The 17,204-nt window shown below is 40.4% G+C and overlaps 1 protein-coding gene across 4 annotated transcripts in view; it reads right to left on the bottom strand.

Annotated features, from left to right (window-relative positions):
• The window catches only part of MAP3K3 (mitogen-activated protein kinase kinase kinase 3), a 60,185-nt gene that overhangs the window by 36,165 nt on the left and 6,816 nt on the right, over positions 1 to 17,204 (bottom strand). For 2 of the 4 annotated variants that reach the window (XM_019637650.1, XM_019637649.1), the window contains exons 2-4: positions 14,070 to 14,191; positions 12,323 to 12,415; positions 3,242 to 3,282 (exon numbers count right to left, since the gene is read on the bottom strand). In XM_019637650.1, the coding sequence (XP_019493195.1) occupies positions 3,242 to 3,282; positions 12,323 to 12,415; positions 14,070 to 14,191 (256 nt within the window). The remainder of the gene's footprint in view (positions 1 to 3,241; positions 3,283 to 12,322; positions 12,416 to 14,069; positions 14,192 to 17,204) is intronic. The other 2 variants (XM_019637652.1, XM_019637651.1) reach the window with 1 other exon arrangement.

Below are 17,204 nucleotides of genomic sequence, written 5' to 3'. Positions count from 1 at the left end.
GCAGTAGAATATTGCATGTCAACTATAATTAAATATATATATATATGTTTGTAGTCACGGAAGGTGGAGTATAGCATAAGGAAGATAGTCAATGGTATTATAACAGTTATATAAGATGTCAGAGAGGTAGTAGCTTGGTGGAGGGAGGTTATCACTTTGTAAGTGGTGTAAATGTCTATTATGTTGCTGCGTACACATGAAACTAATTAAATAAATAAATACATTACACGTAGATCTTAAAAAAATTAGTCTTAATCATATGAAAAGATACTCAACTTCACTAAAAATAAATGCCAGTTAAAACTAAAAGAAAAAAAATTAAAACTTCTGATGACAAAATAAACCATCAACAAAGTTAAAAAAATATCAAACTGAGAAAATAGTTGCAAAAATCAATAGGAAAAAGACGAACAACCCAACAGAAAAACAGGCAAAGGATATGATAAGACAATCAGAGTTATGAATGGTTAATAAACACACAGAAAGAAGCTTGATGTGGTGGGGAAAATGTATATTAAAACCACCTTCAGCTCTGAGTGCGCCCAGGCTGGGTGAAATCTGACTAGCATGTGGTGGAGGAACAGCACTTGGCCATGGAGCCTCTACAGCTCTTGCCCTCTCCATGCTGACAGGAAGCAGTGTGTGGTTCTCTCACATCTTCCTTGCGCCTCCACAGTGGCAAGTGGTATAACCAGAGGAAGAAGCAATAAACCACAGGAAAGAGGAATGAATCTATGCCATTGGTTTTTAATGGAATCTGACCAGATAATTTCTTTAATTTTGGAAATTATATTGCTGAATATCTTAGTTTGTATCCACCAGGAAATTCATCCATACTGTAATCCTTATATTTTTTTCCCCTTAAATCATCTTCCCAAACAGTAATACTGTTGGGTGCTATCTAGATATGGGTTATCTAGATATGAGTGTTTTCTGGAACCTTTGCAAGAATGGCTTTCCGTAAATTCCTAATCACAAAGCATAGCCCCTTCATCAGGACCTCAGCAACAGTCCAAAAGGGGCCCGCCCTTCTGAATAAAATACCAGGTGACCACTCATGTTGCTAGCACACTATTAGAAAAGGAGCAGGCTCAGAGATAATTCTCCTGCATTTGGGCTGGCAACGAGCCATTCAACCTCCCCCCACCCCACCTCCACCCCCAAAGTCTGGTCAAGATCAGAAACCAGGACTTCAGATTTGGTAAGATCTAAACTGCTGCTATCACCGTGAATAACAAAGAAGGGGTCTAACATCTCTGACAACTACCCCCACCAGTGTCCAGACATGAAGGTTTTCAAAGGGAAGGAGATACTAATCTACAGTGCTCCCCTTCTGCCCTCCTGGGTCTAAGAGGGAGAAAGGTCAGGAGTCTGGGCCCCACCCTTCCCCAGCAAAGGGAAAGTCAGCTCACCAAAACAGATACCTGGCACAGATGAATGGGAAAAGTCATGACTTTTCCTTTTTTTCTATAAATCATAATTCTATAAGGGCTTACAATATTTAGATAGATACTGCCCATATTCCCTGTAAAAAGAAAAGAACGCTCACAATAACATTCTCTACAAAATCCTAAGACATGAACTACATGAAACCAGAGCTGTCTGGCACAGTGCAGCTTGAACTTGGCTTCCCTGCACCAACTTTATAAAGTCCTCAATTCCACACATAGTACACAAACAGTGAAATGCCATGGCTCCTGAAAACAGCTCCATAAAAAGAGAATGCAGTTTTCAAAACCTTGATACCAAAGCTCTGCCGCTCAGGGCTTCAAAAGGCCATTCCTGCCTAACCACCTTAAATATTTGTGGTTTCAATCTGGCAGCTTCTCTGAAACTAAACACATACACTTTCTCAGCATAAGTCTGCTCACTGTAACTGCATACCACTTTGGGAACAGGAATTCAGGAGAGCGTAACTGCATAATTAGGCTTCAACACAATTGAGCTTTTGATTGCATATCTACCTCTGAAAACTCTGTGCAGCTCGGAGTTTGGCCATCCCTCCAAAACCCAGTCAGCTCAGAAGTGTGAAAAGCAGAAACAATGAAGTGACAATTTAACTTCCCTGCTACAGGCAGGACACAAGAGGAGTAGCTAGGGACAGAGCTCAGAAGACCTTCCTCCTTCCAGGCCTGGAACAGCCCTAGAACCCACATGGCAGCAGCAGGACTGTGGCTCTGCAGACCACTCTGTATGTTTCCACCAGGCAGCTTCTGATAACCTTGCAGGCTTGTGAACGTATCTTTTTAAGAGCAAGCAGCAGCCATAGATCTCCTTGGAGCTCGCTTCAAAGCGGACTGAAAGCTGCCAGCAACAGAGAACTCTGAGCACTAAGAATGTCTGGAGGCATTAAGGTCCTCTGGTGGGATTTGTAAAGTATGAGGACCTTATCCTCATGGGTATGCTCTTCACCTCTCCAAATGCTCAGAGCGAAGGGGAAACGGGGGTATCAATGGGTGGGAGAGAAAGGCAGAGCGGGAAACAGACAGTGATGCATACTTACATACATGCCACATATATGCACACACAGAGGCCAAAACATCCCATGACCAGAATTCTGTACGGTTTTTAGAAATTTTTCTTTAAATAACTTGAGAAATTAAGTAAAATCGTATTTTTCTCCCCTGAGAAGTCTACCTTGTCTTCTTACGAAAAAACTAAATACTGACAATGGAGAAAAAGACATAAGGGTCTTGTAACATTACTTTCACTTCCCTAACAAGGTAAGACACAGAATATAGATTGAAAAACTCCCTCTTTCTATGTCCTCAAATGATCTAAACTCTTTCACAACTGAGGGACTTGGTGAAGCTTCCCATGACATAGAAACATTATAAAGAAACTTCCAATTCACCAACCTGGCCCCTGATGTGGGCAAAGTCAGGGCCATTCTACCAGGCATGGGAATGGCACCACGTCACAAAAGAATCCTGATCTCCCTTTAATGCCCACAGGTGACACAGTGTCAGTGTGTCTGGAAGCCATGACTTTGAGTAGGGCTGGAGTCCTGACTTCCTCCCCTAGCAAACAGGCAGATCTCACAGCGGCAGAATAAGAGCAGAAGAGCATAAAACATCAGCAGTTGTAATGGCTTTCAATTCTAAGATCAGAAACAAGTTCCATTGGTAGGCCAGGCCAAGAGTGAAACTTTCCCCTTATGCCCAGTCAACCCCATTGTCCAGTCAGTGACCCCACAGGGACCACTCCAGGGACATAACCACTGATCAGAAGGCAGACTTACCGCCTCTCTCCGTTGTGCTCAAACTTGATTCTGACGTCACTCTGTCAAAGGAATGATAGACAGGTTAGCGGGTTCTCTGGCATGTTACTCCCAGGTAAGCCTCAGGCAGCCCTTTAGCAACATTAAACAAATATCCCTGACGGCTCCTGTTCCAGCTTCTCTACCCTATAGACATTCCTTCCCAATGAGTTGTAGCCTTCCAGTTCTAACTTCAGGGGCAACAAAGCTCTTGGGACAAGATCCCTAGGTGGCTGCCCCAGCTTAGTTGCTATGCTGTGACAGCTCATCCCTCCATATAACCTTCTGGCCAGGACACCTTTCCTTCTTGGCTGAGGTAACTGAACAGAAAAGAAATCTTAGTATGATACTTCCTAGCTATATGACCATAAGCAAGTTACCTATCCTCTGAGTCTAGTTTTTCCATCCATAGAGTGGGGCTAAACATATCTAATTTGCAGACTTGCTATGTAAGTAAAATACCTGGTACATAGTAGACATGCAATAAATGGTTGCTGCTACTATTGATTTCCATGATCCTCTCAAGGCTAACCCCAGGGGGGATAAAGTGGGACCCTAGACAAATCACCTTATAACTGCCCCCAGCTTTAACCTAAATGAAATGACCATCAAGGGTAGCCTATAAACTCTGGGAAGACAGGAATCATGTCTCTCATATTTCTGTACCCCCAGTGACAATCAAAGGGAATGGTATATAATATTTGTACTTAATATTTGTTAAGTAGATTAATTAATTGAAGAACAGAGTTGAGTGTAAACAGCAGAAATAAGAGGAAGTTTTAGAATGTCAAATCAAGGAGGAAGAGATACTATACTGTAAAGGGCAAACAGCTTGAGGGAGCTAAATATGACAGGAAAAAGCAAAAGATATTACAGAAGAAAAAAACAGGTATAGAAGAAAAGTAAGATTGTCAGGAAACTAACAAATAATAGAAATGAAGGAGAATAAGTTCACAGTCAGTGAATTAAAATTATACTAAGGAAGACAAATTAACAGGCTGTGGCTTGGAAGAAAGAAGAGGGTTTCAGAGTATCTGAAGATGAGGAACACAGAGCAGACAGATGACAGAAAAGGGAGAGAGTTTGAAAAGTAGGATGGGTACACAAAGGACTTCCTTTTCCCAAGAGATTAGGGGGATAGAATTCTTTTCCAGTCCACTGAACTGGACCAGTAATTTTAATTTATACTCTAAAAAATTTTAAGGGCCACAAAGAGCTTTAGTTTATGTACATTATAGCTATTGATATTTGCCATATTAGAAATTAAAACTGAGAAAATTTAATTTTATCCATTTTAAAATAATTAAAAAACATTACATGTTAACGTAAATACATTTTTTATACAAAATAACTATACTTTTTAAAGTTTAGTGAGAAAATGTAAATCTTTTCAATGCATGGCTTAATAGCAGACAGCTGGATTCTCAGATCAGCTTCTGCTTTCAATCTGTTGTGATAACACATATTATGTAATCTCTAGAAAATTCTACTGTACATTCTTAAAAATGAGGGTGAAAAGGGCAAGTAACATTTTAGTATTATTATGAAATTAGTTTTGGCCTCATGGATCCCTGAAAGGGTCTTAGGAACCTCCTAGAGGTCCCCAGCCACAGGCCACACTTGGAGAATTACTCAATTAAGTTTACCATCCTCTAACCCACTATTTTAAAGATAGGGAAACACGCTCAGAGAGCTTGGTGTAGTATCTCTGAAAAGTTCGTACTAAACAGTGGAGAGCAAAGCTTCCCTGAAGAACAGGTCTGTGATGTAACAACTCTTCAAAATACAGCCAATATACACCTCTCATTCCTTAATCTAACATATGGACCACTTTATCCATGAATAATGTATGACAATAGCTAACGTTTATTTAGCATATACTATGTACTAAGACTTGTTCTAAGCATGTTACATATATCAATTAAATTCATCCTCACAACAGGTACTATTACTACCCCTATTTTACAGAAGAAACTGAATTACAATGAGGTTAAATAAGTACGCTCAAGGTGATGATGCTTGTAAAAGAAGAGCCAGGAATCGAACCATGGAAGCCCAGCTCTTAACTACCATGTTATGCTATAACTTAAGCATTGCACAGGCAAAAGAGGCTTATTTTACTTACAGATAGATGCAGGGCCTCAATGCGAGCACTGAAAGATGAAAACTATCAAAGGATCTTTTGTGGTATTACTTTTTGGAACTCATGGAGGAGATAGAAAGCACCCCATTTCTGGGGTAATAATGGAGTCAGGACCAGGAGACTGGTGCCAATCATGCAGCAAGCTATGATGGAGGCAGTAAATCAGGAAGGCAGTGTATCCGACCTGGTCTGCATTGCGTGGAGAGATTGGGGGTGGTGGGGTGGTGTGTGTGTGCGTGTGTGTGTGTGTGTGTGTGTGTGTGTGTGTGTGTGTGTGTAGCAGAAAGGCTGGGAGGTGGTGCTGCAGTAGAATTTATCCTGTAGATTCAAGGTTTTTATGAGTTGATAATAGTTTTTTCACTGTCTTCTTTCTTTTTCTCCTTCCCTGAAACATTAAACAGTTACCAAGGCAAGAGCCCTCCAAAGCAGGGTGTCTGAGACATGCTGCCATGCTCTGACATACCATTTCCAGCTTCCCACTATCTCTAGTTCCACAACTGGCTCTGGAGTAGTCCAAGTGCCTACCACAATTTGCAGTCTGTCCCTGCAAGTTACCACATCCTTTCACTCCCTCCTGCTCACAGCCCAGCACACCTTGATGTAGCTCTCATTATTTTTTTAAATTAACAGATTCTGTTTTTAGATAGAGTAGAGAGTACCCATATACCTGTCTTCTACACAGTTTTCCCTATTATTAACATCTTACATTAGTATGGTACATTTGTTTTTGTTATAACTAATTAACCAACACTGGTGTATTAACTAAAGTCAATAGTTTATTCAGATGTCCTTAGGTTCCCCCCCCGCCCCATTAATTTTTATTTAATTTCATAGCAATAAAAAACACATAACAATAGCTCTCATTCTTAAATTGGGACATTATATTTAGATGCACCTATAAAGGGATCCCTTCAGTCCCTTTGTGGGTCTGAAGGAAATAAATTTATTCATGATGGGCCATAATCTAAGCACTCTTCTATTAGAAAAAAATTAGTGAATTTAGTCAGAAAGGAAATTAAACTTTTGCCCCAAACCACAAATCACTCCTATTCAAGACTAACCAAGCCTGTGATTAGTAAGCATTGTGAGCAAAGATGCCCAGTGCTCTGAATCCCTTCTCCGATGTGGTGACAGCCTTTAAGAGTAGGATGCCAGCCCATAACCAGCTTCCATGTACCATACGTATGCCCAAATTGGCCAAATTTCTAAATCTGCGTTTTACCTGTTAGGCTGACCAAAATACGCCATGCATAAGCAAGTTCGGATAAAGATACCTGATTTAATTCCTTCCTGCCAACAATTCTCCTTGCCTCTCTCAGGTATTTCAAACTGGTGGCCAAGTCCTCTTTTATGACTTTCTCTCTTCCCCTGCCTCTGTGACTCTATCCCAGCCCAGGGAACCTGCCATCACTCTAGCTACTTCTGCTTCTTTGCTGGTTCCTCTTCCTCATGCCCTCTCCCACCCCTCCCCCCACATGTGACCTGTCCTTGATGCTTAGACTTTTGGCCTCTGGATTTCTCCCCCTCTCCTCACATCTCCTATGTAGGAATAAAAAATCAGGCAACCTCTAAATGTTGGTTTGTCGGAAAAGTCATGATGTATTTTTTTCTAGTCATGATGTATTCTTTTCTGTTTTTCGTTGCAAGAATGCGTCATGACTTTTCCAACAACCCAATAGAAGATTCCCAAATCTCTATGTCGCTGGAAGATTCCCAGCCTCTCAAGCCAAACTTCATCTGTCTGCCATGTATTTGAGGCAGAGATGTCATCATTAAGAATGTAGTGCTAGCGTCAAACTGTATGGCTTCAAATCCTGGTTCTACAACCTCTTAGCTATGTGACCCTGAACTTGTTACTAACTCTGCGAGTCAGTTTCCTCATCCGTAAAGTGAGAATAGTGATAGACTCTATCTCATGGAGTTATCAAAAGAATTAAGTGAAATAATTGATGAAGATATGAGAACAGTACCTGATACATCACAAGTGCTCAATAAATAATACAAGTCCATTATCCTTTGGCCAAAACCCTTGGAGCCAAAAGTGTTTCAGAATGCACTCTGGATTTAGAGAGGTAGTATGGTATATGTTCTATCTATTATGTGACAGCTCCCTTTAGGGGGAGGGTGTCTGGGATAGCGCTTCCATGGCACAGGCAGAATTCTCACAGGTGTCCCATGCACTCCCCTCTGTACTGCTTAGCCTCTCTTGAGGTTAGTTTTGGGCTTTGTGACTAGCTCTGACCAAGAGCTGGGAACAGAATTGAGTTTCTAGACTCTTCCCTGATAGCCACATGTTCCAAGTCAATGGAGCTACTCTCAATTAGGGTCCTTACATGACTGTGAGGGATACTGTGCTCCCCTTCTCTATACTGGACATACTGTGTTAAGTCACTAAGATTTAGGGTTTATCTGTTAACACAGCACAAGTTAGTTTTTGTAGTGAAAAGTATCAATAGTCACAATAAGTGGAATAAATAAAGACTATACGTAGCCCTGTGTTCATTCATACCAGGGTTTACCACAAATGTACCAAAAAAAAAAAAAAAGCCTTTCAGTTTGCAGTACTGTTTGGATTTCAGAACTGCAGATATGGGACTGTGGACTTGGAAAAAGGACACACACATATATGCACACAATCTGAGTTTTTCACTGTAATCTCAAACTCAACCTAGCCACATGTATCTGCATCAACTACCCTCCTAAGCTAGTCTCCCTTTTCAATGCTGCTATTTCTAAACATTGGTACCACTGCTCTCCTGGCTACAGGCTCAAACCTCTGAGTTCTGCTTGATTCTTTCCTTTCTTTCTCCTCCTCACAGCCAGATAGCAAGTTCCAATTCTCCCTTCAAAGGCCTCCAGGATAACTCCCATTCTCTCCATTATCACTCTCGTTGAGCCCCTTTCCCCTCACTCCTGGATTCCCAAAGCAGCTCTGTATTTCTGGGCTACCCCCCCTTCCAACACATTCTACATTCCTCTACAATTTCAATAGTCTTAACCACCGCTTTCACCATGGCCCTTCCTTGTTCAAAAAGTAATAAGTGATCCCCATGACTTTACGGAATAAAGTCCAAATTCTCAACTATCATTCAAAGCCCTCTGGAATTTAAGTTCATTCAATTTATCTAACCATCTCACATTGTTTGTTCTCAACAGGAACCCTCTCTCCAGAAAGATCAATGTTCACCTTACTTCCTGAAATATGCCATATTCATTCCTTCCCATAGGCCTTTCATCATTCTGTTTCCCAACCTGGAATACCACTCTTCTTCCTTTCCACCTAACTAAACTTTTACAGCCTAGTTCAAGTGCCACCTCCTCCAGCAATGACTCTATAACTCCTTTGGTCCAAGTTCATCATCTTTCACTTTCCTGGCCTCCTATAGCACTTACTATCTGTATCATATATTTGGGCATAGTTACATTCTACCTTAAGTTTCTTTTCCGTGTGTGAATTTCTCATTTCCCATAAGACTACATGCTTCCTAGAGTACAGGGAATATAACTTATATTTATTTTGTATGTCTAAGAAACTGAATGGAGAGGTGCCACAGCTACTAAGGAAAATGTTCCAGTACAAAAATTCAGGTCTAGGTAGGTTTAAGTCCCCTGTTCACCACAGCCAAATGGTGAAAGGAACAGTGAGAGCCACACCCAGGAAAAGGACAGTGCAGGCCTCCAGGGTGAGCTACAGATTTGGGAACTCAGCAGAGGCAATAACAGTAACAAAAGATGACACCAAGCTTAAGCAGAAATGACCTTCTCAAAGTCTGAACTCAACAACTGAACATGTAACCCAAAAGGGCTCTCAATAATGCAAAAAAATCAAACAATGTTTACTAAACAAAGATTTGTGAACTAATTTGATCTGGCAAAGGCCTCAGCTAGCCATCAGGCCTGGTACGCTCTCTGATTCTGTAATGCTCCCTCTCCCTATATTTGCTATATACCTTTGATGGCTCCCACACCTTTGGCTTTGGAGTCCTTGTTTTGCCAAAGATAGTAAAATAAATGAGGAGAAAAAGAAAAGGGCAACAAAAATAATTTTATTTATAAGTGTGACTCAGGATAATCCTAAGAGACCAGTGGAAGACATGATTATAAAGCAGCTTCTTACAAAACAGAATACCAGGCTTGTATATTGCGTTATGTTTTATTTTCAAACTGACCAGCCTATCTTATCAACGATCCTTGAGAGACACAGGAAGTCCTGAAGAGCCAGGTCTATCACAGTAAAAGCAAAAGACGGTTTGCTAAATCACTGAGGCTGCTGGGGGAACAGCTCCTGGAATTCTCCTCCTCTAGGACTGCCTGCCAGGAGTCCTGCCCTGCTTGGGCCTGCTATGGAGAAAGCAACTTTCTCATTCTGAAGCACCCACTAGTGAATAGCTGGAGGGTCGGACAGAGACCCTGGGCTCTGTTCAAGCCTCTACCTACCATTTGGATAGGATTTGAGGAAAACAGGAATCTGTGGAAATAAGGATTCTATTTCTTCTTCCACTGGGATTTTCAGAAATTAGGCTAGCTTTGGAAGTCCACAAAGAACTGTCAGATAGTAATGACAATCCAATAAAGGTAGGAAACCTTAGCCCTTTGATTCCATGACAGTATGTATAATTCTGGCTAGAAGCATCCATTAGAGCTCACAAATACCCACAATGCCAGAACATAACATATGTGATGTAATCACTACCATTTTTATTTGTTTTACAATGTACAAAATGCTCTACATTCTGTCCATGATCTTAAAACAGCTTGAAGAGGTAAACACAATGGGTATTATTGTCTCTATGTTTCAGATGGACATACTGAGGTTTAGAAAGGTTATTGGACTTATACACAGTCAAATTACAGTGACAGTGACCAGGCGTCAGAAGTTCTGGGTTTGTTTCCTGGCTCTACTCAATACCTTTGCACAAGCACTCTATATACTTTAAAGTATTATACATGTTTATAGTTGTTGTTATTGTTGTTAGCTGTTGTTGTAGAAAGCCCTCTGTAAATTGGAAAAACCTATGTTAATGGGTTATTAACAGCTCAAGGACTTCTCCTCCAGTGCTCTTTTCACTACAGAGAAATAGCACCTGTTGGTTGTAAGTACTGTAAGTTGATGACTGTTAAAAGGATATTACACATCACTAGCCACAGGACCCAGATACACTTAGGATTTGCCATGTATCTAAGAACGTTCAGCCAGCTCTAACCAGGCTGTAGGCTTTGAGGGACCTAGTGCACAGGAGGGAGAATGCAGAGAACACAGATCCTACCTCACCTCCTATCAATTAGTTCACAGCTGAGCACCTCATTGTCCATATACCTCCATAGCTGCTCAGATGCTTAGTTGTTCTCAAAAGCATTTTCTTTTTCAATCAGTACCCTAACTTGTTTACTCAGGAAAGAGGATGTCTAAAGTCCTGCCAAGCAGAGATGTTAAATTAGGTTTTCCAGTTCTTCCAGGCCTCAGCCCCCAAACAATTCTGCCAATGAACCCATAGCTCCTCTGGCTTTCCTTGCTGTACCAGGCTTGAGCCCCACAAAGCTGTATGTGCCAATCTCAGCTCAGCTCTGCCTTGTAGCCAGCATTGCCAGCACCATCCTATCCCTGAATAAACAACTTTTCCTGCTAGCCAAAATACTTGGTTATTTTCAACTAGGAGTCTTCAATTTGAATCTTTAGCCCAATTGCACATCTCTTAGCCATTTAAATTAGGTTTTGATCTTTTATTCCTCTCTTCTCCTAAGCATGGACCTTCTGGCAGAAGAATTGGTAATGGAGAAAACTGTTTCATTCTATCCCAAGCCCAAGTGAACAAAACAAGAATAGTAATAAATGGGAATTCACTCTATAAATTGTAAAGTCCTACGTTAACAGGTTAATATCTCCAGACTCTTAAGTTGGTCTCTTTTCATTACACTAAGCTATAAACACCTCTCCCTGTCAAAGGTTCCCCCCAACCCCATCCCCATCTCACCCATCCTTCCTAGAAATGAGACTGTCTCCCTCTTTCTGCCTTCAGGAAGAACATTTCTCCTGGTCGGAAGCTGAACATCTGCTACATTTCCCAGGAAAGACCATTCCATAACCTTGACTTTATTAAGGGGAAAAGCTATCTTGACATTTTCATTGCCCTTTTACCCAATATTATCATAAAATTTTGAGTCTCAATTTCTAAACAGCTATGCTCATTCCATAGCTTCACAAGCTTATGACAATGCATAGAAGCTCATGACTTGTGTGAAGGAATGAATGTGTCAATGAATTGTTAAACATCTCTAAGCGTGTACTTAATTTCTTGCCCAACAAATCAGTAGTCCCTTATATTGTATATAAAGTTGTGCTGTCCAAGACAATAGCCACTAGCCACATGTGGCTATTTAAATTTAAAATAATTAAAATTAAATAAAATTTGACATTCAGTTCCTCAGTTGCTCAATAGCTACGTGTGGCTAGTGGCTACTACATCGGACAGCACAAATACTGGAGGTGCCAAAAAAAATGTATACACATTTTAAGAGATGTTATCTATGTATTACTTTTCAAAGTTGAATTGAATTACATAGCAATGTGTAGTGTGACATTCGCCCAAAAGATGGCATTAATCAAATGAATGCTAGCATCATTCATTGTCTTACAATTTTAATAGTTTGTTCCTTAAAATGTGCATACATTTTTTTGACACCCTCTGTATATAACATTTCGACCATCACAGAACGTTTACTGGACAACACTGACAGAGGCTGCTTATGCGTAATATTGTGGAACGTGGTAACTAGAAACACAAAACATAGGTAATGAGTAACCAGTGCTCTCTACAAATCCACTAAAACGCCTTGTCCAGGAAATGAACTCCTCACTCATCTAGCACTAGAATCATGTTTAAAAGCACATTTTAGCTTTAACGGGTAATTTAGTTCCTTACCAAAAATTTCTTTTTCTCACTGGCCCCTGCACATGAGCTTGTTGTTACTGTGGGGCTGTTCAGAAGGGCTGAGCTGCTGCTGTTGTGTTTTTTCTTTAAAAACAAAAAAACTGAGGTTAATAATTTGTATCCTCCATGCAACAGAAAAAGTTTGACAATATTCAAGTAAATTGTGGATCCTAAGAGCCAATACCTCTTGCTAAGATTACTTCCTAACCAACAGTCAATCCTTTTCACAACCTTATAGCTTTATAACCACTGACTTCACTCCAATAGCAGCAGCAGGCACAGTAAAATATCAGGATTTTTCTTATAATAGCTTTTAGGCTCTAAACACAAAGATGATTTCTAAAAGGTAATCCCCCTTCAAGGATTACTCAGGTACCACTCTGTCTTCTTCCCAGCCTCGTCCTTTTGGACCTCCCAACTCAAGAAAGCTTCCCCTTTTCACCTACAAACTGATATCTAGGCTAATAGTTCCATTTGGAGAAACATCAGCTGACTGGAGCAGCGTTAGCAAGCACACTCCACATAGGAAGACAGGAAGGAAAGTGAGGTCATTAGGCTCAAGCCTGGGGGAGGGGACTCACTTCTGGTAAAATGCTCCTTCCAAAAGCAGTTTTGAATAGAAATGAATTACAGCAAGGGAGAAGCCACACAATTAGACAGAATAATGTATGAAAACAGTGTAAGAATGGGCCCTATTCTGTTGTTCCCCAACTTCTGCAAGGTAACCATAAAAAATAAAAGAAGCTTTCTAAACTGATCCTTCTGTTATAACATGAAACGAAAGGACTCAGGGTTCCTAGTTTTCCTAAAGGCAGGAAATACTCTTGGAGGCTATATCTAGCAGACCGCAGACAGAAAAAATTCTAGGGCCGTATGCTTTCTCTAAGAGCCACGGGTAGCTTCTGAAGAACTGGTAGACAGCGGTGTAAATGAAGAGAGAGAAGCTTAGCTGATAACAAAGAGAATCACAAAGGAGATGTCATGGACAAATTTTCATCAAACACACCAAACACAGCCATCTGATATGGCACTAGATACACACTAGGGAGGAAAGATCCCCATTATTCACTCCTCTCTGTTGGCCAAAGTACCCAGGAAACAGGGCGGTAAATGACATTGCAGGTGAGAAGGGTCTCAACAGCACGTAAGTTTAAATGTTAACAAAAATAAAAGTTGTTTTCCTAAAGAAGCACACAACTCTCAATAAAACGGGCACTCTCAACTATCTGAATTAATAAGGGTAAACAACTGTCAACAACAATAACACAATCATTCATTGTTACCTTTAGAATATACTATATGACATTTTACTAAATAAATCTCCATTTCTAATTATATTTTACATAACCTAATTTGAAAATTAATTAACTTTTCCTGAGTACATACTATAAGGTAGCTAAAAACCTTCTGAGTTAGGAATCATGAATCTGGATATAATATTTGCCAAATAAACAGTAAAAGAAAAATTATATGACTACTGTTCCCATAATAAGCAAAGAAATTATTCTTATTCTCCACAGATGAAACACTATGCACCAGGCCAGATGCACAAAGCTTTGGGACTAGATCATGACCCACATCTGGTTGGTATATATCACTTACTCCTTAACAGACTGTGAAAAGAGGGGGCCAAGAGCACTTAAGCCAGGTATTAAGGGTATTCTTGGCTTCTCAAATATTTCCCATCTGAAAACCGCTCCTCAACAAATTTTGTTAAGTCTGCCAGAGCCACACACACCTGCCTATTTGGGTGACCCGTGTCTTTGTTCTTCATGGTCTCATATCCAGGCACCCGGGGACGTCGGCTCATCTGGAGGGCCACCAGATCCTTCATGATCGAGTTCAATGCCTCCTGTTCATCTGCAATGAAAGAGAGCACATGGGTTAAGATACTTTAATACAGACCAGCAAAATACTTTCACAAATTACATGACTAATACTCAGGAAGTTCTACCCAGGTAAATGACAGACCCTATACTATAATTACATGAATTTGATGTCTCTGAAAAGTAGATAATTGAGGTCAGACTATGGAGCTTGAATTTTAATGGATTCTTAACAGCTCTCTAATCAGATCTCTGGCAGCAATATTTACCAATTCACTGGGGGCAAGGGAGGTGCTCAAACAGAGCAATTCTTCCAGTGCCAGAAAAACTCAACCAGGAAAAATAGATGAAAAGTTGGAATGAACTGAAGAACAACACAGCACAGTGTAGTAGGTTACTGAGTGAAAAGGTGAATTCATGAAGAGACGATTATGGGACACAGTCAGTCATACACTTATTCTTAAAGCATCATATATATATATATATATATTATATATATATACACACACATATATATCATATGTGTGTGTGTGTACATGCGCGCGCGTGCGCGCGCACACATTTTAAAAGACCAAACAAGGACCTCAGGTAGCTGCTTTGAAGAGAAGTTGTCTTACAAGCCTAGCCTTTGAATGCCCCCCTCCCAACTCTACAAGTTTATAGACCTTCTGCTTCCCATAGGGAAGTCAAAAGGCAGTGCTATTGTTTTTCTTCCCTAACTGACCAAAGCAATGCATTGTCTTTGTTTTATTGGCATTACTTTTAATCCCCCTTTCTTGAAATATCATAGAGTACTAGGGTTCTCATGCATTGAAGACAACTGACCAAAACCCAGAACCCGAACCAGATTAATTCCATGCTTTGCAAAATTCTCCCAGGTCTTTCAAGAGATCCTTGTTCATTCAAATAGCATTTGGGAGTTGAAAACAAATAAATCTGTTGATCTGGAAAAGAACATGAGGGATGAGTTGTTAACACTTGGTTTGGTGACAAGTGAGTCACTTGGGGACTTGGGGCACACCTTAAAAGAATCAAGTACAAAAGACTCCACCCAAGGAGAGTGCCTATCTTCTGTCCTTTATCATTGTCCCTTGGAAATATTCTAATATCCTGTGGAAATGAAAGAACAGCATGAAATTAGGAAGTAAAATTACACTGTCTGCCTCTCCCCTCTTCCTAGACAAAATCTACTCAGGTGTCCTACATCCCCTCTGAGGAGGAAAGGAAGGAGAAGGTGCCCATGAAGAGGTTTCTGCCTGCTCAGAAAAGCGAAATTAGATTTACAACTTGCAGGAAAAACACGAGTAGTTTCCCATCTAATTTCACTTCAGAATGTATACAAAATGTATACAAAAGTATGTATGAGTGGTACAGTTGTAGTATCAAAAGAATGTGGTAAATGGGATATGAATGAGGAGGAAGTTGATATTAACAGAAAGACGTGTCAAAACTAAAACATATTCTATCAATTATTTCACATTTTCTAACAATTTCCCTATAGCCTCCTTAAAGGGAACTTGCTTATTTTGTTTGTTTGTTTTGTATTTTAACTTCTCAATCAGCTTAAAAACTAGAGAATAACATCTAAGTGAGGAAAATTGGCATGCATACGAGGTGTGATCAAACAATACGGTGAATGTTTTAAAAAAATTTTTTATAGTAAAAGACACATTGTCACTGATCCCTTTCAAAATACTCCCCCTTGCTTTGAACATACTTATCCCATCATTCTTGCCACTTTCTGAAGCAGTTCTCCAAGTCCTCTTTCATGAGTGTCTTTAGTTGGCTGTTGTGGCTGTCTTGATGTCCTGAATCATTTTGACTTTGGGGAAGACCCAAAAGTCGCACGGTGCCAGATCCAGTGAATAAGGTGGATGAGGACACACCGTAATATTTTTATTTGACAGAAATTGCCATATACCAGAAGTGATGCCATACCAGATGAGCCTTTCCGTTATGATCAAAGAATAGAGTGAATCTGTTGGATGGCCATCCAATAGAAAGGCAGGGATCTTCAATATGGGAAGCCGGAACCTCAAACCTTAGTAACAGTGTGTGACAAGTTTCAAATTGTTCGGTGCAGTCAGTCAGGTGTGAGCTACGGTTGTGAGAAGGTGTGTTTTAAAGTGTGCTGTAAACCATCCTCCATCATGAATATGCTCCATGTCACACATCGTTTCTGAGACATGGCAATTTCTGTTAAATAATAACATTAGTGTGTCCTCATCCACCTTATTCACTGGAGCTGGCACCGTGCGACTTCTGGCTCTTCCCAAAAGTCAAAATGATTCAGAACATCGAGGCAGCCGCAACAGTGAGGCACCCCACGGTAGCGCAACTAAAGACACTCATGAAAGAGGACTTCCAGAACTGCTTCAGAAAGTGGCAAGAACAATGGGATAAGTGTGTTTGAAGCAAGGGGGAGTATTCTGAGGGGAATTAATGGCAATGTGTCTTTTACTGCAATAATTTTTTAAATTTAAACATTGAGAATATTGTTTGATCATACCGTGCATACTCGTATATATGTGTGTGTATATGCATATACTGAGGGTGCCAAAAAAATGTATACAAGTAGACAATTTGGTCAACGTTGCTCAAGCAGTAGTTCGCCATAAGCAGAAGTGTCTGGATGCTGATGGTAACTACTTTGAGCACCTCTTGTAACTGCAAAAGTCAAACATGACTTGTATTCATCTTCTGTTATCGGTATGTATTGAGTATTACAATTTTAATACAGTTTTCCTGTCTTAAAATGTGTATATAGGCCTTTTGAGCTTTCTTTGCTCAGCCTGCTCCAAACTCTTTGGAGTGTACTTTCTCTTCTAATAATGGCCCTGAGCCATTCTCCACTGCTTGGGCCCGCTTCTGCTTCTTTGAAATGTATTTTTTCTTCTAATAAACTGTCCTTTTCTGCAACTTAAAAAAAAAGAGGGCCGGCCGAGTGGCGCAATGGTTAAGAACTGGCTTGGGATGCCAGAGGGCCCCGGTTCGGATCCCACATATGAGGGCCAGTGACACTGCCCTCCACAGCTAAGATGCTGAAC

The sequence above is a fragment of the Hipposideros armiger genome, unplaced genomic scaffold (genome assembly GCF_001890085.2).
Source record: "Hipposideros armiger isolate ML-2016 unplaced genomic scaffold, ASM189008v1 scaffold_34, whole genome shotgun sequence".
Taxonomy (NCBI): Eukaryota; Metazoa; Chordata; class Mammalia; order Chiroptera; family Hipposideridae; genus Hipposideros; species Hipposideros armiger.
The sequence above is the reverse complement of the archived record's forward strand: the minus strand, read 5'-3'. Positions and strand labels throughout refer to the sequence as shown.